Source organism: Gadus morhua, chromosome 1 (genome assembly GCF_902167405.1).
Source record: "Gadus morhua chromosome 1, gadMor3.0, whole genome shotgun sequence".
Taxonomy (NCBI): domain Eukaryota; kingdom Metazoa; phylum Chordata; class Actinopteri; order Gadiformes; family Gadidae; genus Gadus; species Gadus morhua.
In genome coordinates this window covers 20,779,937-20,792,745 of record NC_044048.1, presented here as the reverse complement: position 1 = coordinate 20,792,745, position 12,809 = coordinate 20,779,937, and the positions used below count along the sequence as shown (strand labels likewise).

At 43.7% G+C, this 12,809-nt stretch overlaps 3 protein-coding genes across 3 annotated transcripts in view; 2 read left to right on the top strand and 1 right to left on the bottom strand.

Annotated features, from left to right (window-relative positions):
• The first annotated feature begins 220 nt into the window (after positions 1 to 220).
• Positions 221 to 9,605, top strand: LOC115551597 (NLR family CARD domain-containing protein 3-like). The gene is made up of 9 exons (XM_030367366.1): positions 221 to 570; positions 1,030 to 1,985; positions 3,733 to 4,532; positions 5,128 to 5,301; positions 6,042 to 6,215; positions 6,701 to 6,874; positions 7,076 to 7,249; positions 7,426 to 7,472; positions 9,052 to 9,605. Exons 1-9 carry the CDS (start codon positions 324 to 326, stop codon positions 9,603 to 9,605), a joined length of 3,300 nt encoding a protein of 1,099 aa, XP_030223226.1. The 5' UTR covers positions 221 to 323.
• Positions 9,606 to 11,675: 2,070 nt separating this feature from the next.
• Positions 11,676 to 12,554, bottom strand: taf13 (TATA-box binding protein associated factor 13). Its single transcript, XM_030367297.1, has 2 exons — positions 12,399 to 12,554; positions 11,676 to 12,274 (listed from the first exon to the last, which is right to left on the bottom strand). The coding sequence occupies exon 2, from the start codon at positions 12,262 to 12,264 to the stop codon at positions 11,887 to 11,889; it is 378 nt and encodes a 125-aa protein (XP_030223157.1). The 5' UTR covers positions 12,265 to 12,274; positions 12,399 to 12,554; the 3' UTR covers positions 11,676 to 11,886.
• Positions 12,555 to 12,725: 171 nt separating this feature from the next.
• Positions 12,726 to 12,809, top strand: part of slc35h1 (solute carrier family 35 member H1) — a 7,074-nt gene continuing 6,990 nt past the window's right edge. The window contains exon 1 of the mRNA XM_030366866.1: positions 12,726 to 12,809. This exon is cut by the window's right edge and continues 141 nt beyond it. The gene's annotated coding sequence lies outside the window, so the exon portion shown is untranslated.

Here is a 12,809-nt window from a genome sequence, read left to right as displayed (position 1 = left end):
GAGAAGAGTCACCTGGACCCATCTGTGTCAAGTCAGGATAGATAGCTCCCGTGTGTGTGTGTGTGTGTGTGTGTGTGTTCTCCACAGACAACCCCAGGAGAGGTCAAAGGTTACCAGTGCACAGTCTGTACAGCAGCATCAAACAGAGTTCATCAAGGTGTGTACATGTCCACCAAGACATCTGACTCTAGCTCTACAGGACCATTAAAAGCATATATTGTGGTGCTAATAGTCTCAAGGCTTCCCTCTTTAGACCAGCAGGATGTGAATCTAGGACAGATGCTTCTGATGTCCTCAGCTAGTCCAGAGTAAAGTTCTCCTTGATGTTTGCTCTGTTCCAGAGGACTGAGGAGAACGCACACGCTTTTCTAGACAAGGAGCTGAAGAAGCTCTGGAAGGTTCTCCTCCCAGATTACCCACAATGCTCAGAGAGCCAGAGGGAGGAGGAGCAGGAGGTTGATGGTAATAACGAAGAGCAGAAGAGACGCGCCATAGAGGGAGTGGTAGACATCACAAAGCTCTGCCTGATGGAGATGAACCAGGAGGAACTGATTGACACACTGTTGAGCGGTAAGAGACACTTATTTTTCAAACAGAGCAGGAAGAAACTTATCTTAAAACAGAATATACTGTTTTAAGATTGAAATGATTTGATTGAGATATGTAGGATTATTGTGAGGGTTTCAGGTTAAATGGTTTGATCCATATATGTAGGGTTATTGTGGAGGCGTCAGGTTAAATGGTTGTCCCGGATTTGTAGGGTTTTTGTTGGGTAATCTTTCCACTGATTCACAATCATTATGTTATTATTATCGTTAGACCAATCATATTTCTGTGGAAATAACAAAATAGTCCTGAACATTTTGAATCTGTAACCTGCAGTCCTTGTCACGACCATCCTATCTGAACACAAGTAACAAAACCACAAAATGTCTTGAAGTTGATCATTTTACACAATTTTTTTACTTTTTAAATTTCCAATTAAGACACCATCCACTAACTGATGTCTTCTGTTGTTTTGTCGTTTAGGAACTGTTGCTGTTCAGTGCCAACATAGAATCAAGTTTCATCTGAAGGATAAGTTCAGTTGTGAGTTTGAGGGAATCCCTAAAGCTGGACAGCCAACAGGTCTGAATGACTTCTACACAGAGCTCTTAATCACAGCGAGAGGCAGTGGAGAGGTCAACAAGGAACATGAGGTCAGACTGATTGAAACAGCTTCCAGGAAACCAGCCAAGGAGGAAACATCAATCAAATGTGAAGACATCTTTAAACCCTTACCTGGGCCAGTTCAACGAATCAGGACAATAATGACAACTGGAGTGGCCGGCATTGGAAAAACCGTCTTAACACACAAGTTCACTCTGGACTGGGCGGAAGGCAAAGCCAACCACGACATACACTTTCCATTTCTCATGACTTTCAGAGAGCTGAATTTACTAAAAGGAAAAGAGTTAAGCTTGGTGGAACTTCTTCATCTCTTCTTTATTGAAACCAAAGAAGCAGAAATCTGCATATTCGACCGGTTCCAAGTTGTCTTCATCTTGGATGGTCTGGATGAGTGCCGATTTCCTCTGGACTTCCAGAACAACCAGATCTGGACTGATGCCACTAAGCCGACTACGGTGGACGTGCTGCTGACAAACCTCATCAGGGGCAACCTGCTTCCCTCCGCTCGCATCTGGATAACCACACGCCCTGGGGCAGCCCATCAGATCCCTGCTGAGTGTGTTGACATGGTGACAGAGGTGAGAGGCTTCAACGACTCACAGAAGGAGGAGTACTTCAGGAAGAGATTCAAAGACGAGAAGCTGGCCAGCACAATCTTGACCCACATCAAGAAGTCACGAAGCCTCTACATCATGTGTCACATCCCAGTCTTCTGTTGGATCACTGCTACAGTTCTGGAGGACTTCTTTAAACCATCCCAGAGAGGAAGAAAGATGCCCACAACCGTGACTCAGATGTACATCCACTTCCTGAGGGTTCAGTCCATACAGGCAGGGCCGTGTCTAACGAATGGGCTGACCGGGCTGTAGCCCCAGGCCTCGCCGCTAGGGGGGCCTCCGGTCGCTGAAGGTGAAATGACAAAAATCCATAATTTTTTTTTAAAAAAAACGAGCGAAAATGCCGGGCCAAAGGTGTGAAAGTGGAAGAACCAGAGACGTTGCAGGTTGAGAATGAATTGGGGGGAAGGAACTTTGGCTTTGACTCCCTCAAGAACATGAACCACGACATCGAGGAGAAAGGGATTGTTGGCGGCGAATGTCTCCCGCTTGAGCCCCGCTGAGGGAGCGCTGCCCGGCAAAGATCCCTTTCTCCTCCATGTCGTGGTTCATGTTCTTGAGGGAGTCAAAGCCAAAGTTCCTTCCCCCCAATTCATTCTCAACCTTGGCTGAGATAACCCCCAATACGAGTCTCGTTGTAGAAATACCAGAGACGAGAGTCCGACGTGTTATGCGCCATCACACCAACAGCAGAACGGTTATCCAAATAACAAGGAAGTGTACAACACTTGCGTTACAGTCCTGGAGCTCTATATCTAAATAATATCATATAATACATAGATATCTATATCATATAACATATTGTGTGCGCCTCCAGACGATATTATGAATCACAAACGACTTTGTCGGGTTCTGCGACGTCTCTGGTTCTTCCACTTTCACATCAACCTGAAGTCGACTGAACCGCGGGCTGCCTGCTGCCGGCTGCCCGCTGCCGGGCGATGGTGCCTCGCGGCAACCGGCGGCATGTCGCAGTTCATGTACTTCAGCGAGTCCAACCAAAGTTCCTTTCCCCCAATTCCTTCTCAACCATGGCTCAGATAACCCCCACGACAGTCTCGTTGTGGAAACACAAGACACGTCAAAGAACCGACAAGAAACACTTGCGTTACAGTGTGTGTATTCACACACACACATGTGGCGCTCGCACGGTCGAGTCTCATTGGCGGGCCAACGTCTCTGGGCGGGCCAGGCAGAGTAAGGGGAGGAGCTGAGATTCCTGATGACGTCATGAAGAACAGACATTCCAAATCAGCGCGCTTGAGCCTCCGTTTTTTCAAAGGCGAGCAGAACAGCTAGTGCTAGTTTTACACCAAACGCAAGTTTTAGCCACTGGGGGACCATAGGCAGGCTAGGGGAACTCATATTTATGTTAGAAAACCTTACAAAGTGAGATTTTCATGTCATGGGACCTTTAATAGCCTACAATAGGCCCTACATTGTTTTATAGTTTTTGATGAGTTTACAAAAACAGGATGCATTTCTATAAATTAAGTAACTTTCAAAAAACTGTTCATTTATGTTGTCTGGGCCTAACTTGCTGTACTTGATAGCAAATGCATTGTAGGGCCTATTACTTTTTCTGTAATGATTTGCCAAAGTCACCAAATCACCAATTTCATACTTTCTTTTTTCCTACATTTTCAAGTAGGCCAATTCAGATACATTTTGTTTCCCCATCCTCATTCTGTCAGCTTTGTCAACACTACTGCAATTATAATAAAGCTACCCTTGAATTGAAATGAATTTAATTGAATTGAAATCATATTACCAGTTCACTTTAAATAGTCTCATAGATTGGTAGGCCTACTGTGTACGCTGATGTGTCAGTGGGTTTGTGTGAGGTCATGCGTCAGAACATCATGATATGAAGGGCCTCACCCGGGTAATTAGCCCCGGGCCTCAGAAAGTGTTAATCCGGCCCTGCATACAGGCGGATATGAAGTATCATGGGAGAGCTGAAACAGATCTAGACTGGAGTTCAGAGAGCAGGGAGATCATTGTTTCTCTTGGAAAATTGGCTTTTAACCAGCTTGAGAAAGGCTACTTGATATTCTATGAGGCAGACCTGGAACAGTGTGGCATCAATATCAGAGCAGCCTCAGTGTACTCAGGAGTGTTCACCCAGATCTTTAAAGAGGAATGTGGGCTGTACCAGGACAAGGTGTTCTGTTTTGTCCATCTGACGATCCAAGAATTTCTGGCTGCCCTTTATGTTCTTCTGTCCTTCATCGACACTGGTGTCAATCTGCTCTCAGAGGAACCATCTACCTCCAGGAAAGCTAAACTCCTCCTCTACAAGAGTGCAGTGGACAAGGCCTTACAGAATGAGAATGGACAAATGGACTTATTCCTCCGCTTCCTCCTGGGCCTCTCTTTGGAGACCAATCAGATTCTCCTACGAGGTCTGCTGGGACAGATAGGAAATACCTCACGGACCAACCAAAAAACAGTCTGTTACATCAAGGAGAAGATAAATGGAGATCTCTCTCCAGAGAGAAGCATCAATCTGCTCCACTGTCTGAATGAGCTGAACGACCGTTCTCTAGAGGAGGAGATCCAACAGTACCTGACATCAGGAAGCCTCTCAAGGGTATCTCTCTCTCCTGCTCAGTGGTCTGCTCTGGTCTTCATCTTACTGTCATCAGAAGAGGAGCTGGATGTGTTTGACCTGGAGAAATACTCTGCTTCAGAGGAGGGTCTTCTGAGGCTGCTGCCAGTTGTCAAAGCCTCAAAAAGATCTCTGTAGGTTCACTAATAACATGTATTACAAGACACACAAAACAATATACATGACACTAGAATATACGATTTGAAATATTATAAAAAACTTCTCTGTAGTTGTACTTATAGCATGTACAATACATGCAACACAATATTTATAATACTACAATAAACAGTAATATTAATATACCAAACTATTTTGAAACACTAGAAAAATGTTTTCAATCATCAATATTTTAGACCCAATATTAAAATAAAGGGGACGTATTATACCACCAGGTGTGAAGGTGATTAGCCTTATAAGCCGTTTCGAAAATCTGCCCGACATCACATGTGGGTGTGTTCACCTAGATCTGTGCATAGATCTAGGTGGACACGCCCACTAGTGATGTCATATGGGGCAGATTTTCAAAACGGCTTGTTAGGCTTATCACACTCACACCGGGTGGTATAATACGTCCCCTTTAACATTTAAGCATCTAATGTATTGACTAGTATGTATTAGTTAAATCAATAAAACAATTCAAATTACATATTCAAACATAATTCTTTCATAATATAGAGGTATGTTATTTTAATCACAGTTCCTAACATGTTCTGTTTGTTTTGTGTTAAGGCTGAATCGCTGTCATCTGTCAGAGAGATGCTGTGAAGCTCTGGCCTCAGTTCTCAGCTCCAACTCCTCTAGTCTGAGAGAGCTGGACCTGAGTACGAATGATCTGCAAGATTCAGGATTGAAGCTGCTCTCTGCTGGACTGGGGAGTCCACAATGTACACTGGAAATTCTCAGGTCAGATTTACTCAATGTGCAAACAGTTATACCACAAGTTCCACATCAGAGGACGGTTATCTAACTCCGCTTATAACTCAGTACCTGCTATGACCACATTCATGACTTTGTTATAATTAGAAATGTTACACATTGCAAAAGTCGCCATCAAAAATGACTTTGCACGAGTGCACTACTATCCATGTACACAAATCCTTACTGTAAATAATTGAACCGCCCTCTCGCTCGGTAGTTCTCTTTCTCTGATCGCGAGAGCAACAATAAATCCTTTGAGAATGAACGATTCATTAAGCACGCACGTAAAGTGAAGCAGCACGCAACTGACGCCCCAGCGCACACAAATGCTGTCTTTGCTCTCGTGCACACAAAATGTTTTCCTGCTCGTTTGGATATTTTTGCTCCCAATATACACAAGATTGGAATATAACTTATAATAATACACAAAATATCTCTGTGGTTGTACTAATTTACCTGTGTTACAATACGATGCATAATACTACATTCAAAATGTATATTAGTGTACAAAACGATTTTCAAACATTGCACAAAAACTATTCTGCATCATACATTTACACGCAACATTGAATAAACATCAGATTTAATGTATTGATTGGTATATTTTGGTTAAATTAATAAAACATTTATATTGAGATTTTAGCACAATTACTTTTTTTTTAAAGTATTTTTTTATTTTATTTTTACACAGCGTTTCTTACATGTTCTGTTTATTTTGTGTGAAGGCTGAATGACTGTCTTCTGTCAGAGAGATGCTGTGAAGATCTGGCCTCAGTTCTCAGCTCCAGCCCCTCTAGTCTGAGAGAGCTGGACCTGAGCTTCAATGATCTGCAGGATTCAGGAGTGAAGCTGCTCTCTGCTGGACTGGGGAGTCCACAATGTACACTGGAAACTCTCAGGTCAGTTTTAATCAATGGTCAAACAGTTAAACCACAAGTTCCCCATCAGAGGACAGTTATATAACTCAGCTTATAACTCAGTACCTGTGATGACCACATTCATGACTTTGGTATCATTAGAAATGTTACACCTTGTTGTTTAGGTGGATATTCTAATGCATCCATATCCTTGCAACTTTTCAATTATGAATATAAACATGAGCTCAAAATATAATAATAGTATCCCACTATTATATTTTGAGTAAAATACTGGGGGTCCTTGGAGGGTCTGAGACCCCTAGTTGGACACCTAAGACCCCCCTGAAAACCTAAACAGAAACACTTTAGAATGTCTCAAATATACAAAACATCTCTGTAGATATACTAATATTATGCATAACAATACATAACATAAAATACATGAAACTACACTAACAAGTGATATTAAAATACAAAACCATATTTAACCCTACAAAACAACTATGTTTTTCTTATTGTGAATGCAGGCTAAATGGCTGTCACCTGTCAGAGAGATGCTGTGAAGCTCTGGCCTCATTTCTCAGCTCTGATTCCTCTAGTCTCAGGGAGCTTGACCTGAGTACAAATGATCTGCAGGATTCAGGAGTGAAGCTGCTCTCTGCTGGACTGGGGAGTCCACACTGTACACTGGAAACACTCGGGTCAGTTTTATTCCATATGCAAACTTTGTGCAAAACACTTACACCCCAAGTTCCATATCAGAGGACATTCAACAGATTGATCATACATCCAGAAAAGTAATATTTCACACTGTGTGTGTGTGTGTGTGTGTGTGTGTGTGTGTGTGTGTGTGTGTGTGTGTGTGTGTGTGTGTGTGTGTGTGTGTGTGTGTGTGTGTGTAGCTTGTCTGGCTGCCTGGTCACACAGGAAGGCTGTGCCTCTCTGACCTCAGCTCTGAGCTTCAACCCCTCCCATCTGAGAGTGCTGGACCTGAGCTACAATCACCCAGGAGACTCAGGAGCTATGTTGCTCTCTGCTGGACTGGAGGATCCACGCTGGAGACTGGACACTCTCAGGTATGGAGAGGACAGCTCACCTCTCAGGGACAAAGTCTCCTACAAGGATTCAACGCGTTGCTAGATGAAGTGGTTAAAAAATGCAGCCGTAACTTATTTCGTGTAGAAAGTGATTAGACAGCAGATGTTGAAGGCGAATGTCTCTACATACTGCTCTCACTTTGTTTCCCCCCCAGTGTGGAGCACGGTGGAGTAGGGAGGCTGAAACCAGCTCTAAAGAAGTGTAAGTGTCTGTTTAGTTTGATTCATCACACCAAACACTAACTGTGCAGATGGAAAGTTAATCCAGATAGCAGGAGGTGACTTCTGTTCATTCAAATGTGTACGTGTGTATATATACGTGTGTTCCGTGTTCATGTATGTCTAGTACGGCTGTTTTGTTGTTGTCGTCTGTGTATTTATAGTATGTATTTACCAGGGCCCCGTTTCCCGATAACGATGGATCCACGCTTGTACGATCATTCTCACGATGAATCTTGCGATCCATCGTCAATTTCTTTGGAGCGTTTCCCGAAACTCCTCTTAACATGAACGCGCATTCACTGCACTCACGACGTTCGTAGGATTGAAACTGTCTACTGACACGGTGCTGACATGGGCTCCATAGGAGGGGGAGACGCAGAAATGTCGCAGGAAAATGGGCATCTGGTACATCTCCCCATCAAGGCCAACAGCAGAGTAGCCTACGAAAAGAATAGACTGCAATAATGGGTTCACGACACCTGCATGCAATAATGGGTTCACGTCTGTTTGTAGACTACAAACACGATTAACTATGGTCAGGGATGTTCGTTACTGTCTAGACACGGTCCAATAAATAGTGAACTTCATCACAGCCTCACCGAACTGCCCACAGTGCTTAATGAAAACAATCGCAACAAAAAACGCCTTCAGACATTCTCTGACACCCGCTGGTCTCGGCTTGAATCATGTCTACAGTAGCCTATGTCATCATTAGATTTTATTATATGCCTTGTGACGTGGCGTTTGATCGGTACATTTCGGCTGCGCATGCATTTTTGGAATTTTAAATTGATGCAATATATTATGTTGTTGTTGACTTCCAACATGCCTCTATCTTTGCTGTTTAAACCTAACCGTAGATGGTAACCACTGTTTTTGCTTGCGAAATTGCGCCAGCTGGACATTCCGTGGTATTGGATGTGTTTTAATAAAACACATCCAATACACGGAATGTCCGCTGGTGACGCCACTGAGACTATAGTAGGCTAACGATGCTCTTGGCATCCTACGAGTACCCCTGGAGTCCTCGTTAGCTACGAGGACTCCAGGGGTTCACGACGTTCATTACCAATGATGCTTTCGGAAAACGGTGTGAAAAATGTACAATGCTCGTACGACGCACTTCACGATCCACTTAGGCTAACGATGCTTTCGGGAAACGGGGCCCAGTTCTATCGTACCAACAGTTCATTTCCAGCCTGTATGTGATATCGGCTGGTTCACCTTTTTAAAGCCTAATATCTTGGAAATTATGTAGATTATTCCTTAGATATTCAATATAGGGGCAATCATATCCTCCTGCTGATTTTGTGATGATTAAAATGTATATGCAGGGATAATATTGCGGGAGAAGATGTAGTTTATACAGTTTTCCAGGTTTCAATGTTGAGACTGGGACAGCCACTCACACACACATGGGATTTCCTTTTAACTTTAATTTAGAAAAAAAGATGGCATGTGAAAAAGGACAGGAAATAGAAGAAGTATGCAAGACAACAGTACTAGTGATGATGATGAAGAATGTTTCAGCAGCTAATTATGCCTTGTTCTCCCATCAGATGCCTGTGAACTAACACTGGACCAAAATACAGCCTACAGACGACTCTTTATGTCTGAGAACAACAGAAAGGTGATGTTGGTTGAAGAGAAGCAGTCTTATCCTGATCACCCAGAGAGATTTGACTCCTGGTCCCAGGTGTTGTGTAGTGAGGGTCTGACTGGCCGATGTTACTGGGAGGTAGAGTGGAAAGGACCTGTTGTTATAGGAGTGACATACAGAGGAATCACAAGGATAGGAGGGGGTGTTGATAGAAGGCTTGGATGGAACAACATGTCCTGGAGTCTTCATTGTTATGATGGTTGTTACTCTGCCTGGTACAACGGTAGTGAAACAGTCATACGTCTCCCCTCTGCTGGCTCTAGTAGAGTAGGAGTGTATCTGGACCGGCCTGCTGGCACTCTGACATTCTACAGAGTGTCCCCAGGTGGAGGAGGGTCCTCAGACACACTGACACACATCCACACCTTCCAGTCCACCTTCACCCAGGAGGACCTCCTCCCTGGGTTTGGGTTATCTAGTAATGCTGCCTCAGTGTCTCTGTGTCGGTTGTAGACACACACACACACACACACACACACACACACACACACACACACACACACACACACACACACACACACACACACACACACACACACACACTATGATTGGTTGATGGACTCAAGTAGAAGTAGTAGATACTTTATTCCTCCCCTTGGGGAAATTAACTATGCTTCAAATTCTTATTAACTTTTAGTGGGCTTCTGAAAGGTTTAACTTGATGAACAATTGAAGGAAGAGACTGCTAAGATATTCCATAGGGTTAATAAGCAGGTTTTACGACTATATTTCTAATGAAAATTGTATTTTAAATACTGATAGATGGTAAATCAAAACATGTTTATACTTCAATAATTTATATATTTTCCGAAATTAAGTTTAAAACTAATGCTCTGATAAAGTTTATACTTTGATAAGCCTAACATGGAACATGATTTAAAGCTGATTTAATATTATATTCATAATATCTATAGGAAAAGATGTTGATCATGTTGTGAATGACTTTAAACTGAGTATTGATTCCTTGAGTTCCGTTGGGGAAAAAAACAGCAGCAGAACACGTTCAGTTATTATAGATAGGTGTACACCTGTTTATGATTAGTAATGTTCTGTTTTATTCCTTGTGTTTATTGTGTACACGTAAGGGACTATTTTTCTGTTGTACTGGTTAATCAAGCATCATGGTAATAAACAACTCAGTTGATCAACTGAATGTTCTTATGTGTTCAGCAGAGGATCAGTTTACACTTTAAGGTTAGGGGTTCACTTAATAAAAAGCACAATAGAGGCTTCATCTGCACATCATTAATAATCTGGACACCAGCAAGTGCATTTCCATTATCAGACTCATACGCCCGATGAGTGACAGAATATGGAGAGAATTCTAGCAACGATCCGACAGGAATCAGACCCCAGCTATCGGCGTCTCTCCAGAGATGAGCCCTGCAGGCTGGTTGATACACCCCCTCCCCTGTGGCGTCTAACAGGACCCTGAGCTTCCATGTTGCAGCACACAGAGGTCTGTGTTTGAGGCGTTGGTGCTGAGCTGAAGAAGAAGGAACCTCTCCTTCTTTGCCTGGGTGTGTTTGCGAGAAGGCCCATGCAGGCCACCGTACCACAGAATCAGACCAGAAGCTGTTCCAGGAAGATTATCACAATCACACAAGTTTACCCTCTTTGTTTGTAGCATGGGTAAGCCTGTAGTTGGAAAGCTTATAGAAGCAATGAGCTTAACTCTCAAAATGAAATGTCTCTTGAATAAGTTTGACCTTTTGTAAGTAAAAGGTCAAACTTATTCAAGACATTTAATTTTGAGAGTTAAGCTCATTGCTTAACTCTTGACCTTTTACTTACAAAAGCGAACAATACAAACAAAAGGTAGGAAATCGAAATAACGGTTAAAAAAAACAACAGTTGGACCGTAGGCCTCTAGCTGTGCTTCTTAGGTCACTACCTTTGACGTCATGACTCTACAGAAGCCTTATTGGTCCATGCTAATATGCAATCGTAATAATAATCACAGAATACAAAACATTTTGCATTTTTATGTAACTTAAGGTTTCTGATGCGAGAAGGCTTAGAGGCCAGGGTGATAGTTCTATAGATGGCCATCTATTAAATCCACAGACGCTTACAGGACGGGCCTTGTGGGGTTAGGTGGAGAGCCATTTCAGATTACGGTTGATGTAGGGCAGGCTCCCAGACGTCTTGGTTCCTGAACCAAACCCATCGGGACTACGGCCCAAAGGTTTGATACCTGGTTCTCAACATCAGATAGCGGTCGATGGAGCTACGTTGCTTCACTTGAACACATCAAGTCTTTAAAAGAGTTAGTCAAACTAGATTAAGCCAGTTGGAGACCTGCAGTTTGGTACAAATCTCCCGAACAGTGACATATGTCTGGAATTGTGAACGGTGAGATCACCCCTGAACGGATGCCTTTTCATTCAGTGACCATTTGTATTTGGAGAAACCAGCTGAAACACCTTTGGGTGAGTTAATATGACCGGACCTATGTGAAATATTGGCGGGTAATCTGCGGATTATTTCAACAACCATAGAACCGTAACAACATACGCAAACTAGTGTTTTTTTTTATTTTTATTGTAGGCCTAATGACGGATTGTTACAAAACTGTTCAACTAAAGGGAACCAGCATGAATAGCCTTTCATAAAGTAATGTGTAAAACGTGGCATCAATTTAATACATAAAATAATCAAAAAGCATCAGACAAACCAAAAGTCATGTTCGAAAACAGCCACAGAACACCACAGCATGCCCGAGGTCCAGAACTCAGGAGCCATAGTTGGCCTCGTCGAAGGCCTTGCGGGCCCGCTTCAGCTCCTCGTTCATAGTCAGCAGATCCTTCACTCGGGCGAACTTGCGGGGATCCTTCCGGATCAGGAACACGATATCCTCCACCTGGACGCGGCCCTGGCGGCCGATGGACATGGCCTTGTGGGTCATCTCCGTGACGAACTCGATCACCAGGTCCTCCAGGATGTCCACGGACTCCGTGTAGGGGTTCTGGTCGTCCCCGAAGCCGTACATCATACAGCGGAGCTCCTTAGAGAACAGCCTCTTCCTCTTCCCGTGGCCCCCCGCCTCCAGCCCGCCGCCGCCGTCCTCCGCCTCCTCATCGTAGCCCGCGTCGTCCTCCTCGTCGGCCATCCGGACCCTGCTGCACCCCCCGGGGGAGAAACGCAACGTCAATGACGGCATCGGCAGGTGACTACCTATCTAAGCAGGGGCTACACATGAACGGAAAAAGTGAAATAAAAGCATTTAATGCGAGAAAACGTTACCTTCTTTGTGATACGGTGGAGCCGAGGTCCGACCACAACAAACACCGCCTTACTTCCGCTCGGGTTCTTCTTCTACCGAAAACTACGACGCAGCAGCGCCCTCTGGTGGCTGTCTTTAGATCCGGGTTTACGTTAAGAATAAAACCGATATCCGCCCTCATTTTCGAGAAATTGTTATCATATTATTTAATTGATAATTTAATGAAAATGTTGGTACATTCATCTTTATTCCTGTGTGGTTATTTTGATTGTTGTGATCAGGTTGTGATGCTGCGGCGGGAGGTCCGCCAGGCGTCTTCGCTCTTCTTCGTGTTTTAAACCCGGGAGGGGTCATGTGACGCGGCGGAGGTCTAGGAGCGTGTCATCACAGTGGAAGTAACAAGAAGGTAGGGCAGACGTGTGTGTGAGTGG

What these genes read in the sequence shown, in the direction of transcription:
- LOC115551597 (XM_030367366.1), top strand. Translation starts at nt 324, where the DNA reads ATGTTTGCTCTGTTCCAGAGGACTGAGGAGAACGCACACGCTTTTCTA. An exon ending in TGTACACTGGAAATTCTCAG is followed by an intron (nt 5,302 to 6,041) that starts GTCAGATTTACT and finishes TTTTGTGTGAAG; the next exon opens with GCTGAATGACTGTCTTCTGT. An exon ending in GAAACCAGCTCTAAAGAAGT is followed by an intron (nt 7,473 to 9,051) that starts GTAAGTGTCTGT and finishes TTCTCCCATCAG; the next exon opens with ATGCCTGTGAACTAACACTG.
- taf13 (XM_030367297.1), bottom strand. Translation starts at nt 12,264, where the DNA reads ATGGCCGACGAGGAGGACGACGCGGGCTACGATGAGGAGGCGGAGGAC.